Source organism: Rhinatrema bivittatum, chromosome 11 (assembly GCF_901001135.1).
Source record: "Rhinatrema bivittatum chromosome 11, aRhiBiv1.1, whole genome shotgun sequence".
Taxonomy (NCBI): Eukaryota; Metazoa; Chordata; class Amphibia; order Gymnophiona; family Rhinatrematidae; genus Rhinatrema; species Rhinatrema bivittatum.
Genome location: NC_042625.1, coordinates 56,557,631 through 56,582,406, shown reverse-complemented (window position 1 = coordinate 56,582,406; position 24,776 = coordinate 56,557,631). Strand labels below are relative to the sequence as shown.

The 24,776-nt window shown below is 47.7% G+C and overlaps 1 protein-coding gene across 1 annotated transcript in view; it reads right to left on the bottom strand.

Annotated features, from left to right (window-relative positions):
* ZNRF3 (zinc and ring finger 3) overlaps positions 1–24,776 on the bottom strand; it is a 300,648-nt gene that overhangs the window by 7,356 nt on the left and 268,516 nt on the right. The window contains exons 4-7 of the mRNA XM_029571516.1: positions 8,972–9,103; positions 7,562–7,672; positions 6,832–6,999; positions 2,544–2,646 (exon numbers count right to left, since the gene is read on the bottom strand). Of these exons, the coding sequence (XP_029427376.1) occupies positions 2,544–2,646; positions 6,832–6,999; positions 7,562–7,672; positions 8,972–9,103 (514 nt within the window). The remainder of the gene's footprint in view (positions 1–2,543; positions 2,647–6,831; positions 7,000–7,561; positions 7,673–8,971; positions 9,104–24,776) is intronic.

The window sequence follows — 24,776 nt, the reverse complement described above, 5'->3', positions numbered from 1 at the left end:
CCCCAGAATGCATTGCCTTCCCAGGCCATCAGCACCACCCCCAGAATGCACTGCCTTCCCAGGCCATCAGCGCCACCCCCAGAATGCACTGCCTTCCCAGGCCATCAGCGCCACCCCCAGAATGCACTGCCTTCCCAGGCCATCAGCGCCACCCCCAGAATGCACTGCCTTCCCAGGCCATCAGCACCACCCCCAGAATGCACTGCCTTCCTAGGCCATCAGCGCCACTCCCAGAATGCACTGCCTTCCCAGGCCATAAGCAGCACAACTCAGAATGCACTGTTCTCCCCTTCATGTCCTTCTTAATTTTATAGGCTTGTATGAATTCTTTGGGAATGTAAAAACTCCTCCACACTGGGTTGATATTTAGGGCCATTTAGCTGGCTATGTTCAGACATAGCTGGCTATGTTCAGACATAGCCAGCTAAATGGTAGTATTTGAATATTTGGCTGTATTCAACCACTATTTAGTCAGATAAAATATTTATCTGGCTAATAATCTGTCTAAGTGGTGGGCGTGTTCCGGGGCATGGCTACTTATCCAGCTAACTTAGCTGCATAAGTGGCAATATTCAGTCTTATTCAGCTAAATTAGCCGGATAAGGTAACATTCTATTGAGCAGATCTAAAGTTAGCTGGATAAACTTACCCAGCTAACTCTACATTTTCCAGATATATATTTATTCAGGTAACTTCCTTGGCTGGACATTCTCTGAATATGGACCTCAAAAGATTTCAAGCCCATGGAAGGAATCTGAAATTGAGGCAATGCTGCCACCTGTTGGTTCATCCTGTGGAAGCTCAGGGATAAAATTCTGCAGCAAGAGCTAGAAACTTTTGTAGCAAAGGTTTTGAAATTCCGAGGCACATTTTGGTAATTTTATATCCTATATAATAGAAATGTATTTTGAATAATGAAAAATAAAGTAGTTTTCCAACCTTGCTTGTGTGGCTGTATACTTTCTTCTGCTCTTTTTGGGTGGAGGATCTCAAGTATTTGTGTGGGAGACTAACTTAAGGGGGATCTTGGGGATGGGGAGAAGAGAAGAAGATCTTGATTGAGGAGGAGAAGATTTCAGAGATGTGGGAAGTGGAAAAGGGGGGGGGGGGGAGGATATCAGAAATAAGGAGACAAAAATGGAAGAAATAAGGACCAGGGATTGGAAAGGCTATGCAAACTATGCCTCAGAATTTTAGACATTTTGCTACAGAATTTTCTAATTCTTGCTACAAGAAAATGGAAGCTGTGATTATGAACAACTTTTTTCGGCCAAAGGCCAATGACAAGCTTTCATTTTTTGCCCAAGGGTTGCACAAATAATCCACATGTTAAAGATGAAAACTTCAGATAAGAGCCTAACATTGCTCTTCAGCCCTCCTCTTCCTCGCCCAACACCTCCCCCTCAATCCCCTCCCTCCCATGTCCAACATATCCCCCCCTCCTGTCCAGTGCCTTCCCTTCAGCCTCATCTGTCCATTCCTGGTACCACTTCTTATCTGTCCCTCATTCACACCCAATAACCCCCCCTCAGCCTTGTCCTACCTATGCCTGCCACCTCCCTGGCTCTCCCATGCCCGATATCCCTCTCAGCTCCTCCCTCCCCTACACCTTTCCCTTATCCCATGCACAACATCCCCTTTCATTCTCTCTCTCCCATGTCAAACATCGCCCCTTGGCCTCCTATCTCTCATGCTGAACCAATCCTTAGCCCCCACTCTCCCATGCCCAAGACCTCCCTTCAGCTCTCTCCCCATGCCAGACACCTCCATCCCATAGGTAACTCAGGAAGCAAACTACTAATGCAATCATAGCTTCACCGACTTTCTCTCTGCCTTAAAGAGATGGCCACTGATAGTTATGTGAAAACCAAACTTCATAGAGTATTTGACGGCATTTCATTCTTCAGTGGTGGACAAAGTAGACTCCATGGACATGCTCCGGTGCTAGTGTTACACAGTAAGTGCAGGGTGAGCAGTGCATTATACAGCAAATGATACGCAATGGGTGCATTGTTGGCATTATAGGATGGATGTGGTGTGGGTACCATACGGTAAACATAGAGTGGGTGTCCTGCAAGAGTTATAGGGCAGGTGTGGTGTGGGTGCCCTCCGAGTGTTCTATGATGGACATGGTGTGGGTGTACCAGTTTCAGAGTGTGCCACAACGCTCCTGTAATCGTCTCTTGAAGGGAGCACCAGTTTCACACACCTTTCGCATCCCTTATGGTGAGCACCAGTTTCACAGTACGCCACATGGCTCTTTTAAACATCCTTTACAGCAGTGGTTCTCAACCCTGTCCTGGGGACCCCACCAGCCAGTCAGGTTTTCAGGATACCCACAATGAATATACATGAGAGAAAATGTGCATGTTATGGAGGCAGTGCATGCAAATGTTCTCTCATGCATATTCATTGTGGATATCTTGAAAACCCGACTGGCTGGGGGGGGTCCCCAGGACAGGGTTGAGAACCACTGCTTTACAGTGATCACCGGTTTCATGGTATGCCTTTCCACTTGCAGCATACAAGACATACACACTTACCAATGATGTTGTGTCGGCAGTGTGGGCAGGTGTGGTGCTGCAGCAGCCAGGGGTCCACACATTTCTTGTGAAATCGGTGGGTGCAAGGAATCACTCGCAGCTCCTGTGAGAGAGCAGAGTCTGTAACAGGCCCACAAGAGTCTACGGCATATCTGCACACACCTGTACACTACTTTCTATGCCAAAACAGTTCATTTTGTTCAAACATCTATTTTTTAAAAAATTAAGTAGTTTTCCCAAACATTTATTTCATTTATTAAAATGTAACCTGCTTACATAGTAACATAGTAATGACGGCAGAAAAAGACCAAACTGGTCCATCCAGTCTGCCCAGCAAGCTTCCCAACTGCCGCTCTGGGCAGGTTACCCCCACATTTAACATGACGGTAGACAGACTGTATGGCCCATTCAGTCTGCCCATCTGTCCAATTTATCGAGCCCTTACAATTCCCATCACTCCCCTCAGAGATCCCCTGTATTTATCCCTTGCTTTCTTGAATTCAGATACTGTTTTTGTCTCCACCACTTCCACAGGGAGGCTGTTTCACACATCAACCATCCTCTCTGAAAAGAAATATTTTCTAAAATTACTCCTGAGTCTACCCCCTTTTCAACCTCATCTCATGACCCCTCAATTCTTTCCACTGAAAAAGGTTCATCTCCTGTGCAAGGAAACCTTTGAGATATTTGAATGTCTCTGTCTCTCTCTCTCCCCCCCCCCCCCCCTCTATCTTGCCTTTCCTCTAGTCTACCCCCATATGCTTTAGAACAAAGAGCACTGACCATTTTAGTAGCCACCCTCTGGACCAACTCCATCCTGTTTATATCCTTTTGAGGGTGTGGTCTCCAGAATTGTACTCAGTATTCAAAGTGAGGTCTCGCCAGAGACCTATACAGGGGCAATATCACCTCTCTTTTTCTGCCGACCATTCCTCTCCCTATGCAGCCAAGCATCTTTCTGGTTTTTTACCACCACTTTATCCACCTTTAGATCATAAGATACAATTACACCCAGATCCTGCTCTTCCTTTCTGCTTAGAAGAATTTCACCTCCAATACTGTAGCTATCCCTAGGGTTTTTGCATCCTAAATACATTACTCTGCATTTAGCATTAAACCTTAGCTGTTACAAGAATTAACTCAAAATAAATGGGAGCTTGGAGATTTTTTAAAGTGTGATTGAAATAAGATGCTTTTTTGAGCTTTTGACAGCCATGGCATTGCTCTTCTGAGGTTTTTTTTTTCCTATTTTCAAATTTGCTTCTAAGCCTTATGGGTGAAGTTTTTGTTTTCTCTGGTTTATTACTGCTCATCACACGGCATACGATGAATGATTCCAGAGGACGCGAGAAGGGCAGATATAATCCTGCTTCATAATAGAAAGGTATTATGGAGAAGGCTGGCAACTTCAGGTCAGTTAATTTGACCTCAGTAGTGGATAAATAGACTCACAACTAAAGGAAAGAATATTAGAGTATGTTGAATACAGCAGGTTGCAACATCTAGGCAGCATGGTTTTACCAGAGTGAGATCATGATCAATTTCATTGTTTAGGTGACCAGAGAAATACATAAAAGAATAGCACTGGAAATGCTATACTTGAATTTCAGTAAAATATGTGACACTGTCCTACACAGGAGACACACAAACTGAGCAATCTAGAGGTGGCTCCCTAAGTGGTTGACTGGATTAGAAACTGGTTGCGTGATAAACAGAGGGTAATGGTGGTAAGTGAAGTTTACTGCATGAAAAAGAGGGTTATCAGAGGTGTGCCCTAAGGCAGGTGTTCTCAATCCAGTCCTCAGGATGCACCTAGCCAGTCAGATGTTCAGGATATCCATGTGTAGAGACCTCATAGGTCTCCACTAGATGGCCCTAGATCCTCGCCCTGGAGTTAGTCAGCTAGGAGGGAGGTACCATTCCCACAGCACCTCCTCCAGAGGATTGTGAGGTGGTTATATCCCACTTCAGAAGGGGGGGGGGGGCTAGGAGAGTAGAGAGCGTGGTCTTTTTGGTTTGGATTCTGGAATGCGAGAAGTTGTGTTACCTCTGTGTTGAGTTAGGGCCTCCCGGCTTAACTTGGAGTTTAGGAGAAGATCCCTGTCAGTGTACCCCTTGCCTGTTAGGATCTGCCTCCAGTTTTGTTGCAGTGGGCTATTTTGGGGGATTTTTACCAGTGGTGAGACCCTAGTCTAGTCTGGTGAGGGACAAGCCCCAGAACCAGAGGCCTGGGGTTAGAAGATCTGTGTGAAGGGGCTGCTGTGACTTATCACCTCAGAGGAAGTTTAAACTTTGAAGTGTTTTCCCCTTTTCAGTTTGTAAGGTGGTTTAGTACCGCCCCCCTCCTCACACTGAAGCCTGGGGATTTTCCAGCCATAGACCTTTTCCTATAAAAGGTCACACATCAGGAGGAGCCCGGAGTATGGACAGAGAGAAGAGGAAAGATTGTTGGAGACCCCTTCCTAGGATATACACAGGCTGCAGTTTGACAGAACTGGACTCTCATGGCCTCAGGTACAACTTTGAGATTAAGGGGATCCTCCTCACACAGAGATTTTCCTGCACAGTTGGGACATCTTATTCTCTCACTCCATGAGGGATAAAGCTCTAGCCCTGGATCCTGTACGGAGGACACATACGGAGACAGAGAGGAGAGATCAGTAAAAGAAACCAGTTTGAACACAGATGTACTTTGGACCAGTTATTCCTAATTGATTGGACTCTTCATTCTGAAGAAAATCACAGTAAACTTTAATTTGAACACCCAAACTATGTCCTGTCTAGTCCATGAGGTACCATCAGAAAGAAAGCGCAGTAACACGCAGGAGAAAGGAGGGGAATTCCACTAAACTGCCTGGGCCTTGACAGTCCCTCTCTCCTTGGGTAATGAAGATTGGGGAAAGTAAAAATTGGAATTAGCCCCGAGACACAAATTCTTTTATAGACCCTTAGATACAGCTCATCCACTAAAAAGGGGTTACACAGGATAAAAATACATAATACAGACTGCATGCAATGCAGGCTGTACATACAAATCTACCTTATACGTATTCATTGTGTATATCCTGAAAACTGACTGGCTAGGTTTTTCTCCAGGCCTGGGTTGAAAACCACTACCTTAAGGATCGATCCTGGATCCAGCTCTATTTAATATTTTTGTGAGCAATATTGCAAAGGAATCAGAAGTAAAAGTTTGCCTTTTGAAGATGATACCAAGATCTGCAGCAGAATGGCTACCTAGAGGGAATTCCAAAAAAGGGGAGAGATCTAGAAAATCCTGAGACATGCATGCGTTTGGCATCTAAATTTCAATGCAAAAAAAGTACAGAGAGCGGGTGCACAAATCCAATGGAGCAGTACAATATGGGAGGCAAGCAACCAATGTCCACCAAGCAGAAGGCAGATATTAAGGTGATCAGACCACGGGATCTCAAGGTGGTGAAGCACCACAGTAAGGGGGGTGGATTGGGAGAAGCATAACCAGTAGAAAAAAAAAAGAGAAGGTGATAATGACTCTTTACAGGTCATTAGTGAAATCTCACCTGGAGTACTGTGTCAAATCCTAGAGGTTATAGGTAGAGCAGAAAAGGCTAACATGGTGCAGTGTCTGTACCAAACGCCCTATGGGATGAGACTTAAGAACCTAAATATTTATACCCTGGAGGGAGAAAAGACATTCAAATACCTCAAAGATACAAATAATGCACCAGAAGCAACATTTTTCATTAGAGAGGGCATTCTAGAACAAAAGATTACGATATCAGACACAAAGTGGGTAGAATCAGAAACATTAGAAAATATTTACCATGGAAAGGGAAATGGGTGTACGGATCAGCCCTTCCAGTAGAGGTGGTAAAGGCAAAAACCGAAATAAAATTCAAGGCGGCCTGGGGGAAATTGATCTTTAACTGAAAAGAAGTCCAGAAATCAAACTGTGGTCTAATCATTGCAGAAGGAAGCAAATCATACAGACCCTATCTACTGTCAGTCTACTTTCTATAATTTGCAGTAGTACTGTGTTACCACTAGCTAAACTTCAATTCCCAGAATGCCTTTCGACAGGAACAGGCAGAGGTCACCCGATTAAGGCCAACCCTGGCAGGCTAAGCCAATCTTGGCTTTGTCCCACTGAACACAAGGACTTAAAATTCCAATTTCTCTAAGGAAACCAGATATACAACTGGGCAAAAACCAGGACTGGTTCAGGTGGTCACAGCTGATTTTTGGCTTGGTGGACACCTTTTAGGGGCAAGGCATGGAATCTCCTTTCCCCAGAGGGACACTTTACCTCCCCATCAATGTACTTCTCCAGGCAGATGGCACAGTCAGAGGTGGAGCTGCTACTGAGTGTGTCCAGAGCCCCGCAGCTTCTCTCCTGATGACCTTTGTTCTTGGACTTGAACTTCCTGGTTTCCATCTTTTCTAAGGCTTGTACTGCCATTCTGTTCATGGAGCTCTGCAAAGAAAAACAATTCACCTGCATGATTGTTTCAGTCAATTTTCGGGTGGGCCACATCTTTGTGTCTAGACTTTTTCATCTGCCCAATTCAGAGATCACAAAGCAATGGGTACCAGGAGTCTGCACACAGAGCATGGTGCATGCCTGGCATCATCTTTTAGCAGAGGTGGCCACGACCAAAGCAGCAACAGAATTCAAGCATGCCTGAGACAGATACAGAAGATGGAAATAACAGTATAAGAAAGGAATTTGACCAGAGCTTGTGTAGAGTTTGCAGGAATAGCAGTCAGAGAAGCTGGGCAGATCAAGACATCTTATCCAACGTGTTACCATTTCAAAACTACAGAATTGTTAGTCAGTGAGGGGACATGGATCTTTCAACAAATTAATTCTGATATTCAACAGGAAAATACCACACACCCTCAAAGTATTTGGCCTTTTCAGCCTTGGCATTCTACTACTGTCTCCAAAACTGGGAGCCCCTTAAAGCACATCTGATGCATCCACCATCCCTCTGTGGAGTGCGACTCCCCTGCCCCTTGGGTGGAGGTCCCTGTACCTGACTTCGGCGCTGTTTCAGTTTAATCTTGATGAGGAGGATAAGGCAGACCAGTGAGACCACCACGAAGAAGGCGAGGAAGATGCCCATATCAAAATACTCTGTGGGTTGCTGGAAAATGAACAGAGATGAAGAAATCAAAGTTGGAACTGGGTCACAGATACACAGAAGTTTGAAGGGGAAGGGCAGTAGTGAGGTGCACTGGCAGAGCTGTGCATGGGGGGATCTCAGTACTGGAGTAGCAGGGGTGCTGTTGAGAAGGAATGAGATGTGTCATCAAGCCACACAAACATTTACTCTGCATAAAATCATTTTGGCAATAGTGCGCTATGTGGTTGGTCCCTGTTATATAGAGGGTAACACTTTGCCCTTGCCACATCTAAACACATCAGGGATTCAGGGAGCCTACAGAGGACTCGGCAAAAGCCACAAGTTACAAGAAGAGCCCAGAGGTTGGTGAACTAGCTGCTTCCTAATCCCAACACAAAATAGGATCTGCCCATCCTCTCTCCTCACTTGTGACCTGGATTGGCCACTGTAGGAGAGAGGATATTGGGCTTGATGGATCTTTGTATGGCAAATCTTATGTTTGTCTGTAACCCTGTATATATCTGTAAATGTTTACAGTAAAATGTGGGGTGCCTGTGCCTTCTCCTCTCTCCCTTACCCTCCCCCCATGGTGTGTACTCTCTCCCCTCTCCCTTACCCTCAGTGATGTGTTCCCTCCCCCTTAGTAGTGTATGCCCTTTCTCCCTCTCAGTAGGCACTGCCCTCTCTTTTACTGTCAGCACCTGTGACTCTCACCTCTCCTCTGCAGTCAAAGCCCTCTCCCTTCTTCCCTTACCCTCCCCCCATGGTGTATACTCTCTCCCCTCTCCCTTACCCTCAGTGATGTGTTCCCTCCCCCTCACCCTCAGCAGTGTATGCCCTCTTTCTCCCTTTCAGTAGGCACTGCCCTCTCTTTTACTGTCAGCACCTGTGACTCTCACCTCTCCTCTGCAGTCAAAGCCCTTTCCCTTCTTCCCTTACCCTCCCCCCATGGTGTGTACTCTCTCCCCTCTCCCTTACCCTCAGTGATGTGTTCCCTCCCCCTCTCCCTTACCCTCAGTAGTGTATGCCCTCTTTCTCCCTCTCAGTAGGCACTGCCCTCTCTTTTACTGTCAGCACCTGTGACTCTCACCTCTCCTCTGCAGTCAAAGCCCTTTCCCTTCTTCCCTTACCCTCAGCAGTGTGTACCCTCTCTCCTCTCCTTTACCCTCAGTGGCGTGTTCCCGCTCTCCTCTCCCTGACCCTCAGTGATGTGTGCTCTCTCTCACTAGTATGTGCCCTCTCTCTGACCCTCAGTGGCGTGGGCCCTCCTTTCCTTCAGCGATGTGTGCCCCCCTCAGGAGAAGATGTTGTCTTCCTTACCCTTGGCGGTCGATGCTGGATCCTGGCTCGTGCCACTTTCTGCTTGTTGACAATGTTCATCAGTTTGATGGCATCAGCCCCCTTTACATACACCACCGGTCGCTTCAGAGGATCTTCCAAGCCCTGGTTCAGCTAGACGAGCGAGAGAAAGACCACAGCTTGGTCAGTGGTATGGGAGCAGCGTAGCATGAGTGAATGCCACCATCCATTGCCCCCATGTCCTATTCCTCCCACCTGATGCCCCCCTGAGCTCTGTTCCTCTGCTGCAAGGTGCAGGATGAAAGAGCCAAAACCCGCACTTTCGAAAGGAGTACAATGCAAACTTCTGTTGCATGGAAGGGCAGTAACAAAAGCCCTTTCTGCGGTAAAACACTATTTTACCCATGTAAATGGGTTTTCTGAGGACCACTCACCCTCTATGCGAGTAAAAGTACCTGCATGTGTCAACAGGAGGCAGGGCTTGGTAGGGGGAGGCACTTCATTGAGGGGCTGAGAAGTCCCAGGACAGACGCTGCAATAGTCTGGTTAGACTAGAGAGAACAAAAATGGGACAAACAAGATCCTACTTTTCTTTCTTGGCCGGGCTGGGATCTTGGCTCCCTCAGCCTTCATTCGCAGCTGCCTGAGAATTTCCCCCCATTTGATAACCTCCCCCAGTATACCTAAGTGTCACCCTTCAGGGATATCCATTACTTCCTCCTGCCCCCCAGGGGCCGTGCATGCTGCCTCTAAAGCAGACCCAGTCAACCAGGAGAATGGGAGCTACCCAGCTCAGGGATTAAACTGAGGACCTTCTGCATGGCAGGGCGCAGCGCTGCCACTGCAGGATCCTGACAACAAAGTCCCAGCTGGGGCAGGTTCTGTTAAGCAGGAAAGCTGCCAAGCAAAAATAAATGGAGCAGAATCTCAGAGCCAGGTGTCTTCGACAGTAATTTTTATGGGTTATCTTAAGGCTTGGGAACAACTGAACGGACCAGCAGTTGCTACCCTTACAAGAAACAGGGGGTAACCTGCAGGGAGCAGCAGTTACTCCCATAAGCAGCTTGCTGGGCAGACTGGATGGACCATTTGGTCCTTTTATGCCATCATTATTATGTTACTATTTATTACTATGTTACACCTACACCTCAAATTGTAGTAACATCTTTGGAAGAGACCGACAAGAGTTACTCGTAGCAAAATGATTGTCAGATGTGGACAGAGAATTCATTTTAAAGTTTTTCCTTCTGCATACATCTGTGTGTTTTCATGAGCGCCCAACAGATGTGTTGGCTGATTTTTCCAGATATGCACACTTTGGAGCTTTCTGTAGGGGCATTTATGATTGTTAAAGTTCCTTCTAAATGTGTTAGACATGCAAGTATAACATTTCTGTAGATCCATGTCAACTGAGACGATTTCTGAAAGGAAAACCTCTGAAGGGTGATCTGGGAATTCTTCAGTGGGTTTAAAAAAGGTTTGGATAAGTTCCTAGAGGAAAAATCCATAAACTGCTATTAATCACTAAGCAATAGTAGCATGGGATCTATGTAATGTTCTGGTACTTGACAAGTACTTTTAGCCTGGATTGGCCACTGTTGGAAACAGGATGCTGAGCTTGATGGGCCCTCTATCTGACCCAGTATGGCAACTTCTTATGTTCTTATGTATGCTCTTATGATTAATGGTGGGTCAACTGGAATTGGTGATGTCTGAGAATGCAATTAATTTTTTGTGACAGTGATGGACAATTGATATATGTTGCTTTTCCTTTATATATTCCTATCTCCCCTCTATTTGTGGGATGAGTAGGACATCTCTGTATTTTGAATTGCTTAATATGAATTTTTAAGTTAGGCTGCAATGGGATGTGTCCTAGATTGGTGTCTTTTTTTCTTTTTGATATGAATAGTTTTCTTCTAAATTTGTTTAATAATCTAATAAAAATTAAATTAAAAAAGAAAAAACAAGCAGAGATCCACTCAGGAGGATATGAAGGTAGCCAAAGTAAAAAAAAATGCTGGACTCAGTTGCAAGTGAGAGGACATGCTCCTGGATTCTGCTCTTTCAAGGTATCCTTTTGTTGCAGTATTGGATAATGTTAAATGCTGAAGAAAATGTGTGGCCTTCATTTTTCACAGATACCAGTGGTGACAGGTTGTGGGCGTTATGCTCCATTTTCTAAAACAAACCTCCACCTTGGGCTTATCAAGGTTTGAACAATTGCTGGTCTAACTCAATGTCCATTCATATAACCAACAAATAAAATCAGCAACTATAAACCGCTAAATGTGGTTATATGAATATAAGCTCTATTAAAAAACTAAATGGTTTTTCTTTAATAGAAAGTTTTAGATTTACCGTTGCTTACAGAAACATGATCTTAACAGCAATGTAATTGTACTGAACTCAATATGCCTGCAAAGAAATATTAGCATTATACAATATATACTTAGATCTAGGCAATGGATGTAAGAATTTAACTGTGCCCTTAAATGATTGGCTGTTAGTATTAATGTATTGTCCCCCTGGGTTGGATAAAAAAAAACAACTTGTAAAAAGTCAACCAGTGGTTATATTACAACTACTGCTGCATGTTTTAGGAAAATACTTATTGGAAGATTTTAATATTCATAAAGAAATGTCCCTTAAGAACCACTATGTCGAATTCCAAGCATTGTTAACTGTGTTGCAGTTAAGATTGCTTTTCTCAACAATTTATTGCGCTGGTCATATCCTGGAATAGTTAATAGCTGAGGAACATATGAACATAGGTTTAATTTCTAATTTAACAAATCAGCCAGTATTATATCTGATAATGTAATTATTTTCCAACTCAGGTTACCAGCATTATGAAAGGACATCAAGAGACCTGATATTTGGAAACTATGCTGGACTCAGAAGGCTTTTGAAAATCACTCAAAATTCAGTTGAGGATTTTAACTCACAATTAAAAAATATAATGCAAGATGCAGCATCTTCAAAATTAGAGTCATTAGACCAAATGGAAATGTTCCTTGGTATGGTCCAGTGGTAAGAGAAAAAATGAGCCATTTGCAGGGAGGAAAGGAAATGCAGGAAACCTAAAATGCATGAAAATGGAACGGCTTTCCAGGAGCTCGTAAAGCAAAGAGATCAGTTTTTAACTCAAGTAAACTAAAAAAAAAAAAAAAAAAGTATTATAGGGAACAAGTGAATGCTTTCACAAACAGACCATTGGAGCTTTTCCATAGGGTTTGTACCCTACGTAGACCTCCATTAAATAATATGGAGAAAGAAGCTCAGGTGTATCAAAGTTGGCTATTTTGAAACAGACTTGCTCCTACAAAGTATTAGCAAAAGTAGGGATGAAACAATTGTTGAAGAGCCAGTAGTTAGAGGGGGGCATTTTGATCATATTTCTTCAACGAAAATAGAGAATACTTTAAAAAGATTAAATAGATTTTGTTGTGTGCTAGATCCCATAAGGATGTTCTCTAATAGTAGAGTCATTCTTGCAAATATTAACTTCTATAGTTCACTCCTCATTGGAAACTGGTGAATCATGAAAAAAAAGCTATAATCCAACCAGTTATTAAACAAGAATTAACCATTGATCTATGTTCTAGCTACAGACAAATATCAAATTTACCAGCTTTGGCAAAGATCACTGAATGTTCGGTACATCTCTAGTTAGTTGAGTTTTTGGATCAGGATACAGTACTGAATCCACACCAATGTACATATAGGTCATGCGGGTATCCACCCAATTTTTAAAAAATGCCTACATATGCGCATATCTCACGTGGAATGAAAAAGGGCATGGTGTGGGATGGGTTTTCCAGGCCATGCCACGAGAAGTGTACGCAAGTATGTGTATGTATGAGCACTCGCCCAGGTCCAGTGCTATGGAGGTGTAATTTAAAAAACAAAAAAACAAAAAACAAGCATCTGTGAGGTGTTAGAGGGGTCTGGGGTAACTGGGGGGGGAATGAGACTAAAGAACCAGGGGAGTTTTGAGGACCTAGCTCTAGACTGGGCGAACTGGTGGATAAACTGGTGAAACTGGTCATGGCATGGATGCGCACCTGTTATAAAATTCCCCCACTTGCACGGCGCAAACCTGACTTTGTGCGGCTCTGCATGCCCACTTGAAAAAAATGGGCATACACATACATGCGCCCAGGCTATTTTATAACATAGGCACGGATGTTATAAAATTGCCATGTCCCTGGGTTTGTGCTGATGCACACCATGTGTGTACCCATTTGAAAGTTACCATCCCTTGGTTTCAGCCTTTGATTTTCTTCTCCGTCAAGTGGATTTTAGAAAGACCATAATTACATTGTTTTTAGACTTATCTTCAGCCTTTGACACAGTAAATCACCAGCTGCTGTTGTGTTGCTTTGCTGAATCAGGGATAGGTGGTTTATGTACTACTTATCAAGAAGAATGTTTAAGATTGAAAATGCCCTTGATAGTTCCACTTGGAAGTTAAAAGTAGGTGTCCCCAAGGAAGTATACTGTCTGCCACATCGTTTAATATAAACCTTTCTTCCTTGTGTAGGATACTGAAAGTGCCTCTCCCATTTTATAAGATTTATGCTGATGATATTCAGCCGTTCTTTCCACTGGAGGTAGGCCGTGAATGAGCAACGCGAAATTTAGGAAACTGGGAAGGGTGCGAGTACATGCCTGTACACGCGTTCAGAATAAGGAGGTGGAAAAGGGGCAGGTCATGGGTGTTCCGGGGCAGGGCCAAGACTGAAGCATGTAGCCACAAATTTTGCAAAGGCACCATGTTCCTGCACAGAGGGAGAGGGAGACAGACTCTGTATAGGGTCAGTCTGATACTCTATATAGGTACACTCTAGAGGGTCACTTTGAATCGGGGTGGATTTTCAGGAGGTGGGTTAGGGTTGAGGGATGTTACAGAGGTATTCATAGCAAAATTAACATCAGTAAAGCATTATAGTCCTTATAAAAGTAATACAAAGTCCAATGAAAGGAGTTGATTTGTATACTGCAGTGTACAAATCTACTTCTTTTCATCACTTATAAGGGCTATAATGCTTTACTGATGTCAGTTTTACTATGAATACCTCTGAATACATCTGTAAAAGAAAATTATTACTCACCTGCTAATTTTCGTTCCTATAGTACCACGGATCAGTCCAGACAGTGGGTTATGTCCACCTTCCAGCAGATGGAGTCAGAGCAAAACTGTAAGGACGGCCCCGAATAGGTTGGAGCACCCTCTGCATCCCTTCAGTATAAAGAATATCAAAGTCAGAAAGTACATGGTATGGATCAATGAAATATCAACTTTGAACTGTAAACAACTGTAAACATATAACTGTTAGTAATACTCGTAAGAACTTGCAAAAGGAACTAGTATACAGACTTATAAAGCAGAAAGCTAGCTGGGCTCAATCCAGACAGAGAGGGCGTCTGGACTGATCTGTGATACTACAGGAATGAAAATTAGCAGGTGAGTAATAATTTTCTTTTCCCTGTAAGTACCCGGATCAGTCCAGACAGTGGGATGTACCAAAGCTTCCCTACGTAGGGTGGGCCGTGGATAGCCCAGGACAAAGAACTTGAGCACCAAAAGAGCCAAACTCCTGAGATGGAACATGCAAGCGATAATGACGCGCAAAAGTGTGCAACGATTTCCAGGTAGCTGCTCTACATATCTCTTGAGTAGAGACAGATTGGCTCTCCACCCAAGAGGTAGCCTGGGAGCACAGGAAATGAGCCTTGATACCCGCAGGAGGCATACGACCAGAACCGATGTAAGTGGAAGAAATTGCGTCCTTTAACCACCTTGCAATGGTGGTTTTGGAAGCCTTGCAGCCTCTTTTGGGATCGCCCCAGAGAACAAAGATGATCCAGACGAAAAGGATTAGTAGCTTCCAAATAGTGGATGAGAACCCGTTTTACGTCAAGCCGCTTGAGGTCTCTAGGATTGTCCTCCGGGAAGGAGGGAAGCTCCACAGACTGGTTCAAATGGAAAGCGGAAACCACCTTGGGTAAGAAAGCTGGTACCATGTGTAAAGAAACCCCCGAGTCTGAAAAGTGGAGGGAGGGCTCCCTGCACGACAAAGCTTGGAGTTCCGAGATCCGGCAAGCCGAGCAAATAGCTACCAGGAAAACAGTCTTGAGAGAGAGATCCTTAAGAGTGGCGCTGGGTAGAGGCTCGAACGGTGGGCCACACAGAATCCGGAGGACCAAATTTAGATTCCAGGACAGACACAGGGAGTGAACTGGCGGTCTGACATGTTTTATCCCCTGCAAAAACTGGATGATGTCAGGATGGGAAGACAGACGAAATCCATCAGAACGACCTAGAAGGACCCTGAGGGCCACTACTTGGACGTTCAGGGAATTGTAGGCCAGGCCCTTCTCCAAGCCTTTCTGTAGGAAGGAGACATGCATATCGACACACCAAGTCTCAAAAACTTTCCAGACCCAGACATAAGCAATGGATGTAGATGGCTGACGCTCTTGGAGGGTGGAAATAACCTCGTCCAGGTATCCGTGCCTTCTCAACCTGCGCCGTTCAAAAGCCAGGCCGCAAGACAGAAGAAATCTACCCGGTTGAAAAATACCAGTCCTTGTTGGAGGAAGTGCGGAAGATGTCCCAGTCGCAGGGGACCGTCCACTGCCATGTTGACCAAGTCTGCGAACCATGGTCTTCGAGCCCATTCCAGAGCCACCAGAATTACTGGACCCTGATGGAGTTCTATTCTCCGTAGTACCTTCCCCACCAGTGGCCAGGGAGGAAAAACAGAGAAGAAGGTCCCGTGGCCATGGAAGGACCAGGGCATCTACCCCCTCCGCGCCGTGCTCCCTTCTGTGACTGAAGAATCGCAGGGCTTTCACATTCCGTTGCGTGGCCATCAGATCTAGATGGGGGGGTCCCCCATTGTCGGACTAGGAGCTGCATTGCTTCTTTGGAGAGCTCCCACTCTCCTGGATCCAAGCACTGTCGACTTAAGAAGTCTGCTTGAACATTGTCCACCCCTGCTATGTGGGACATCGCCAGGCAGGACAGATGGAGCTCCGCCCACGCCATCAACTGGTCTGACTCTCGGGAGACTTCTCGTGCCTCCCTGGCAGTTGATGTACGCTACTGTTGTTGCGTTGTCGGATAGAATTCACACTGCTCACCCTCGGACTAAGGGGAGGAAATGTTGCAAGGCCAGCTGGTCTCCAGACGGTTGATGGGCCATGTCGCCTGGAGGGGAGACCATTGCCCCTGAGTCGATTGCATCCTGCACACCGCTCCCCAGCAGAGAGGCTGGCAACCATGGTGACAATCACCCACTGTGGGATCTCTAGGTTCACTCCTTGCAATAGGTGATCCAGGCTGGTCCACCAGAGCAGGCTGTGTCTGGCCGAGTCCAGGAGCGGAAGAGGAGCCTGAAACTCTTGGGACACCAGCTTCCAGTGAGACAGTAATGCCTGCTGTAACGGACGCATATGAGCAGAAGCCCACGGCACTAAGTCTATAGTGGAAGCCATGGAGCCCAGCACCTGGAGGTAGTCCCAGGCTGTGGGAATGGGAAGATCCCGGACCTGAGCTATGAGAGAGTCTGCCCGATCCTGGTGTAGGAAGACTTTCCCCTGTCTGGTGTTGAAGTGTACTCCTAGGAAATCGATGGTCTGTGAGGGGGTGAGATGGCTCTTGGCGCGGTTGACGACCCATCCCAGGGAGCGAAGGAGTTGTAGCACCCTGTCGACAGCCTGTTGGCACAGCTCCCGGGACTTCGCCCGGAGGAGCCAGTCGTCCAGATAAGGATGAACTAGGATCCCCCCTCCTTTCGGAGAGCGGCGGCTACCACTACCATGACTTTGGTGAACGTCCTTGGCGCGGTCGTCAGACCAAATGGCAGAGCCTGAAATTGAAAATGCTGTCCGAGAATCTTGAAGCGAAGGAAGCGCTGATGTGCTTGAAGTATAGGAATAATTAGATAAGCTTCCATCAAGTCCAGTGAAGCTAGAAACTCCCCCTTGTGGACTGCCGCGATCACCGAACATAAAATTTCCATCCGAAGTGTGGGATCTTCAGGGCCCTGTTGACCATCTTGAGGTCGAGGGTTGGACGGAAGGAGCCCTTCTTCTTGGGAACCACGAAGTAGATGGAGTAATGGCCTGTCCCTTGCTCCGGCAAGGGCACTGGCAGGATGGCCCCCAATCTCAGAAGATGATTTAGTGTTTGCCTTACAATGTCTTGCTTCTTCAACAGGCCACAGGAGGAGAAGACAACCCGGTCTCTTAGGTGCCAAGCAAATTCTAACGCATAGCCATGACTTATGATATCCAAGACCCACTGGTCTGAGGTGATCTTGACCCACTCCTTGTAGAAGAGGGCCAGCCGTCCCCCTATCTTGGGAATTGAAGAGTGGGCCAGCAATACTTCATTGTGTGGTCTTGGGAGACCCTTGGGCGGGGTTATCCCTGGATTGTCTTCAGCCATGAAAGGAATGGGACCAGGACTGTGATCAAGAGGAGGCTGGTCTCTGAGGAACTGATCTGGACTGCCAGTTAAGTTGCAAAATTATTTCCAGATAACTAACTTAACTTGCAATATTCAAAGAATATCTCTGGTTGTTGGCGTGAAGAGAAGCACCTCCTGAATGGGCCTCATGGCCCGACTGTGCATCCCCCAATCCCAAAGATCCCAAGAGTCCTATCTTTAGGCCCAAAAAACCTCCTCCAAAGTAAAAAGATTTTGTAAGGGCTGCAGCAATGGAAGCCACCCCTCTCCCTGCCCACCCTCGCTGAGTTCCCTTTTATTTTCTCACCCCACCTACACCCTCTAAACCTTTACTGGAACCCAGGCACTTGGATCTTGAGTTGCCTTTCACCACGTCAAGCATTGCTCTGATGGCAGCACTGGCAGCTTATGTAACCAGTGTTGCCATCAGAGCAATCCTGTACACACTAGGAGCCAGACAATTCGAGCTCCCGGATTCCAGTAAAGGTTTGGGGAGGTGTGGCCTTGGTAGGAGGGTAAAAGGGAACTTAAGAGGGGTGGGAATAGAAGGGGGAGGCTGTAGCTCTTACAAAAAATGTTTTAACTTTTGGGGTGGGTGGGGGGGGAGGGAGGACAACGGAAGGCTTTTTGGGCCTAGAGGCCCACAACTTTCTCATTTTAGGGGGCTTGGGTATCAAGCCACAAGGCCCATTCAGGAGGTGTTTTATTTTTCCACCTATCCACTGTTTAACTGGCAATATTCAAAGAATATTGCCAGTTAAGTTAAAGTTATCCAGGAACAAGTTCCCAGAAAAGTTTAAACTTCCTCTCACTACATCTAGACATAGCTGAATAACTTATTCATTTATCTCAGCTCTGCCCTGAAACCCTCTGATGGATAAGTGTGAAGGATATGCAAAAGTTATCCAGATAAATGCTTTTGAATAGCGACCTTCAAGCGTTTAGACACAGGCTGGCACAAACTCTATACAGCAACCAAATATCACCACCGTAGTCTCTTGTTATATGGCTAGCCTTTAACAGCAGGCTCTTCATATTCTCCACCTGAAATCTTCTCTGACTGAGCTCTCAAAGACCTCGTGGGCAATCTCCTGCCCCAAGAGAGGGAGAATGTACTAAGTAAATCCTTAATTACTTTCACCTGTATTACCCAATTACTATCACATTACTGTTGTCAGTACATTCCTCCTGACTGGCTTTATCTTGAGATTCCCTGGGACTACAACTCCCAGAAGCCTCCAATTCTCTGTTTCTCTCTCTCTCTCTTTCAAAGCAGCATTACCTCAGATTCCCTATAGAGCCATCTCTGTGTCTCTAGTTAGCTACTTTATCCACATCCCTAGCTACGTGAGGCAGAGGTTCTCAACCCAGTTCTCAGGGTATCCATGACGACTATGCATAAAATGGATACAGTACATGCAAATCTAAGTCATGCACAGGCATTGTGGACATCCTGAAATTTTGACTGGCTGTTTGTGTCCCAAGGACTGGCTTGAGAAACAGTAAACAGCAGCAGCAGACACTACTGTATTATTATTGCATGGAAAGGAAGTGTTACCATATCACATACGCACTTGGCAGCAGACAGTAATGAATTGGCAAGAAAGAGAAAAGAATTCATCAACTTGAGTATAGAAGAATCAGTCTGACTGTATGACATTAGTTGCCAACAATACCACAAACATATGTGACAGAGCTCCTCAATTATGCCTTGTGGCACTCCCAGCTTTGCCAATGCACCTCATTCTGGCCATAGCATCTCCCAGTAATCCACTACTAAGGTAAAATATGGGCAGCAGTTGATTAAGCTTCCTTTAACTTTGGGGGGAGGACAACAGAAGGCTTTTTGGGCTTGCCCCACCACAGAACAGGTACAGCACAGGCAGCAGCAGTGTAAACTATACACACACACATACTGACCCAGCACAGAACAGGGACAGGAGGGGAGCAAGCTTCACACACACACACACACACACACACACACACTGCCCCACCACAGAACAGGGACAGCACAGGCAGCAGCAGTGTAAACTGCACACACATACACTGCCCCTGCACAGAACAGGGACAAGAGGGGAGCAAGCTTCACACACACACACACACACACACACACACACAGCCCCTGCACAGAACAGGGACAAGAGGGTAGCAAGCTTCACACACACACACACACACTGCCCCAGCACAGAACAGGGACAAGAGGGTAGCAAGCTTCACACACACACACACACACTGCCCCAGCACAGAACAGGGACAAGAGGGTAGCAAGCTTCACACACACACACACACTGCCCCAGCACAGAACAGGGACAAGAGGGGAGCAAGCTTCACACACACACACTGCCCCAGCACAGAACAGGGACAAGAGGGGAGCAAGCTTCACACACACACACACACACACACACACACACACAGCCCCAGCACAGAACAGGGACAGCATAGGCAGCAGCAGTGTAAACTGCACACACATACACTGCCCCTGCACAGAACAGGGACAAGAGGGGAGCAAGCTTCACACACACACACACACACACACTGCCCCAGCACAGAACAGGGACAAGAGGGGAGCAAGCTTCACACACACACACACACACACACACTGCCCCAGCACAGAACAGGGACAAGAGGGGTAGCAAGCTTCACACACACACACACACAAACTGCCCCAGCACAGAACAGGGACAAGAGGGGAGCAAGCTTCACACACACACACACACACTGCCCCAGCACAGAACAGGGACAAGAGGGTAGCAAGCTTCACACACACACACACACACACACTGCCCCAGCACAGAACAGGGACAAGAGGGGAGCAAGCTTCACACACACACACACTGCCCCAGCACAGAACAGGGACAGCACAGGCAGCAGCAGTGTAAACTGCACACACATACACTGCCCCTGCACAGAACAGGGACAAGAGGGGAGCAAGCTTCACACACACACACACACACACACTGCTCCAGCACAGAACAGGGACAGGAGGGGAGCAAGCTTCACACACACACACACACACACACACACACTGCCCCACCACAGAACAGGGACAGCACAGGCAGCAGCAGTGTAAACTGCACACACATACACTGCCCCTGCACAGAACAGGGACAAGAGGGGAGCAAGCTTCACACACACACACACACACACTGCCCCTGCACAGAACAGGGACAAGAGGGTAGCAAGCTTCACACACACACACACACACACACACTGCCCCAGCACAGAACAGGGACAAGAGGGTAGCAAGCTTCACACACACACACACACACACACTGCCCCAGCACAGAACAGGGACAAGAGGGTAGCAAGCTTCACACACACACACACACACACACACACACACACACTGCCCCACCACAGAACAGGGACAGCACAGGCAGCAGCAGTGTAAACTGCACACACATACACTGCCCCTGCACAGAACAGGGACAAGAGGGGAGCAAGCTTCACACACACACACACACACACACACACACACACTGCCCCTGCACAGAACAGGGACAAGAGGGGAGCAAGCTTCACACACACACACACACACACTGCCCCTGCACAGAACAGGGACAAGAGGGGAGCAAGCTTCACACACACACACACACACACACACACACTGCCCCTGCACAGAACAGGGACAAGAGGGTAGCAAGCTTCACACACACACACACACACACTGCCCCAGCACAGAACAGGGACAAGAGGGGAGCAAGCTTCACACACACACACACACACACTGCCCCAGCACAGAACAGGGACAAGAGGGGAGCAAGCTTCACACACACACACACTGCCCCAGCACAGAACAGGGACAAGAGGGGAGCAAGCTTCACACACACACACACACACTGCCCCAGCACAGAACAGGGACAAGAGGGGAGCAAGCTTCACACACACACACACTGCCCCAGCACAGAACAGGGACAAGAGGGGAGCAAGCTTCACACACACACACACACACACACACACACAGCCCCAGCACAGAACAGGGAGAGCACAGGCAGCAGCAGTGTAAACTGCACACACATACACTGCCCCTGCACAGAACAGGGACAAGAGGGGAGCAAGCTTCACACACACACACACACACACACACACACACTGCCCCAGCACAGAACAGGGACAAGAGGGGAGCAAGCTTCACACACACACACACACACACACACACACACACACACACACACTGCCCCAGCACAGAACAGGGACAAGAGGGTAGCAAGCTTCACACACACACACACACACTGCCCCAGCACAGAACAGGGACAAGAGGGGAGCAAGCTTCACACACACACACACACTGCCCCAGCACAGAACAGGGACAGCACAGGCAGCAGCAGTGTAAACTGCACACACATACACTGCCCCTGCACAGAACAGGGACAAGAGGGGAGCAAGCTTCACACACACACACACACACACACACTGCCCCAGCACAGAACAGGGACAAGAGGGGAGCAAGCTTCACACACACACACACACAGCCCCAGCACAGAACAGGGACAGCACAGGCAGCAGCAGTGTAAACTGCACACACATACACTGCCCCTGCACAGAACAGGGACAAGAGGGGAGCAAGCTACACACACACACACACACACACACACTGCCCCTGCACAGAACAGGGACAAGAGGGTAGCAAGCTTCACACACACACACACACACACACACACACACTGCCCCAGCACAGAACAGGGACAAGAGGGGAGCAAGCTTCACACACACACACACACACACACACACACACTGCCCCAGCACAGAACAGGGACAAGAGGGGAGCAAGCTTCACACACACACACACTGCCCCAGCACAGAACAGGGACAGCACAGGCAGCAGCAGTGTAAACTGCACACACATACACTGCCCCTGCACAGAACAGGGACAAGAGGGGAGCAAGCTTCACACACACACACACTGCCCCAGCACAGAACAGGGACAGCACAGGCAGCAGCAGTGTAAACTGCACACACATACACTGCCCCTGCACAGAACAGGGACAAGAGGGGAGCAAGCTTCACACACACACACACACACACACACTGCTCCAGCACAGAACAGGGACAGGAGGGGAGCAAGCTTCACACACACACACACACACACACACTGCCCCACCACAGAACAGGGACAGCACAGGCAGCAGCAGTGTAAACTGCACACACATACACTGCCCCTGCACAGAACAGGGACAAGAGGGGAGCAAGCTTCACACACACACACACACACACACACACTGCCCCTGCACAGAACAGGGACAAGAGGGTAGCAAGCTTCACACACACACACACACACACACTGCCCCAGCACAGAACAGGGACAAGAGGGTAGCAAGCTTCACACACACACACACACACACTGCCCCAGCACAGAACAGGGACAAGAGGGTAGCAAGCTTCACACACACACACACACACACACACACTGCCCCACCACAGAACAGGGACAGCACAGGCAGCAGCAGTGTAAACTGCACACACATACACTGCCCCTGCACAGAACAGGGACAAGAGGGGAGCAAGCTTCACACACACACACACACACACACACACACACACTGCCCCTGCACAGAACAGGGACAAGAGGGGAGCAAGCTTCACACACACACACACACACACACACACACACTGCCCCTGCACAGAACAGGGACAAGAGGGGAGCAAGCTTCACACACACACACACACACACTGCCCCAGCACAGAACAGGGACAAGAGGGGAGCAAGCTTCACACACACACACACACACACACACACACACTGCCCCTGCACAGAACAGGGACAAGAGGGTAGCAAGCTTCACACACACACACACACACACACACACACACACACACACTGCCCCTGCACAGAACAGGGACAAGAGGGTAGCAAGCTTCACACACACACACACACACACACTGCCCCAGCACAGAACAGGGACAAGAGGGGAGCAAGCTTCACACACACACACACACACACTGCCCCAGCACAGAACAGGGACAAGAGGGGAGCAAGCTTCACACACACACACACTGCCCCAGCACAGAACAGGGACAAGAGGGGAGCAAGCTTCACACACACACACACACACACACACAGCCCCAGCACAGAACAGGGAGAGCACAGGCAGCAGCAGTGTAAACTGCACACACATACACTGCCCCTGCACAGAACAGGGACAAGAGGGGAGCAAGCTTCACACACACACACACACACACACACACACACTGCCCCAGCACAGAACAGGGACAAGAGGGTAGCAAGCTTCACACACACACACTGCCCCAGCACAGAACAGGGACAAGAGGGGAGCAAGCTTCACACACACACACACACACACACACACACACACTGCCCCAGCACAGAACAGGGACAAGAGGGTAGCAAGCTTCACACACACACACACACACTGCCCCAGCACAGAACAGGGACAAGAGGGGAGCAAGCTTCACACACACACACACACTGCCCCAGCACAGAACAGGGACAGCACAGGCAGCAGCAGTGTAAACTGCACACACATACACTGCCCCTGCACAGAACAGGGACAAGAGGGGAGCAAGCTTCACACACACACACACACACACACTGCCCCAGCACAGAACAGGGACAAGAGGGGAGCAAGCTTCACACACACACACACACAGCCCCAGCACAGAACAGGGACAGCACAGGCAGCAGCAGTGTAAACTGCACACACATACACTGCCCCTGCACAGAACAGGGACAAGAGGGGAGCAAGCTACACACACACACACACACACACACACTGCCCCTGCACAGAACAGGGACAAGAGGGTAGCAAGCTTCACACACACACACACACACACACACACTGCCCCAGCACAGAACAGGGACAAGAGGGGAGCAAGCTTCACACACACACACACACACACACACACACACACTGCCCCAGCACAGAACAGGGACAAGAGGGGAGCAAGCTTCACACACACACACACAGCCCCAGCACAGAACAGGGACAGCACAGGCAGCAGCAGTGTAAATTGCACACACATACACTGCCCCTGCACAGAACAGGAACAAGATTCTCACACACACACACACACACTGCCCCAGCACAGAACAGGGACAAGAGGGGAGCAAGCTTCACACACACACACACACACACACACACACACACACACACACACACACACTGCCCCAGCACAGAACAGGGACAAGAGGGGAGCAAGCTTCACACACACACACACACACACACTGCCCCTGCACAGAACAGAGACAGGAGGGGAGCAAGCTTCCCTCACACACATACAACATACTGCCCCCCTTCGTTGGGATTTCATTCTGTTAAGGAAGATTTTCTACAGGAGGTGAATGGTTAATTCTTTGTGAATACTGATTTTAGCCTTGGCTTGTCT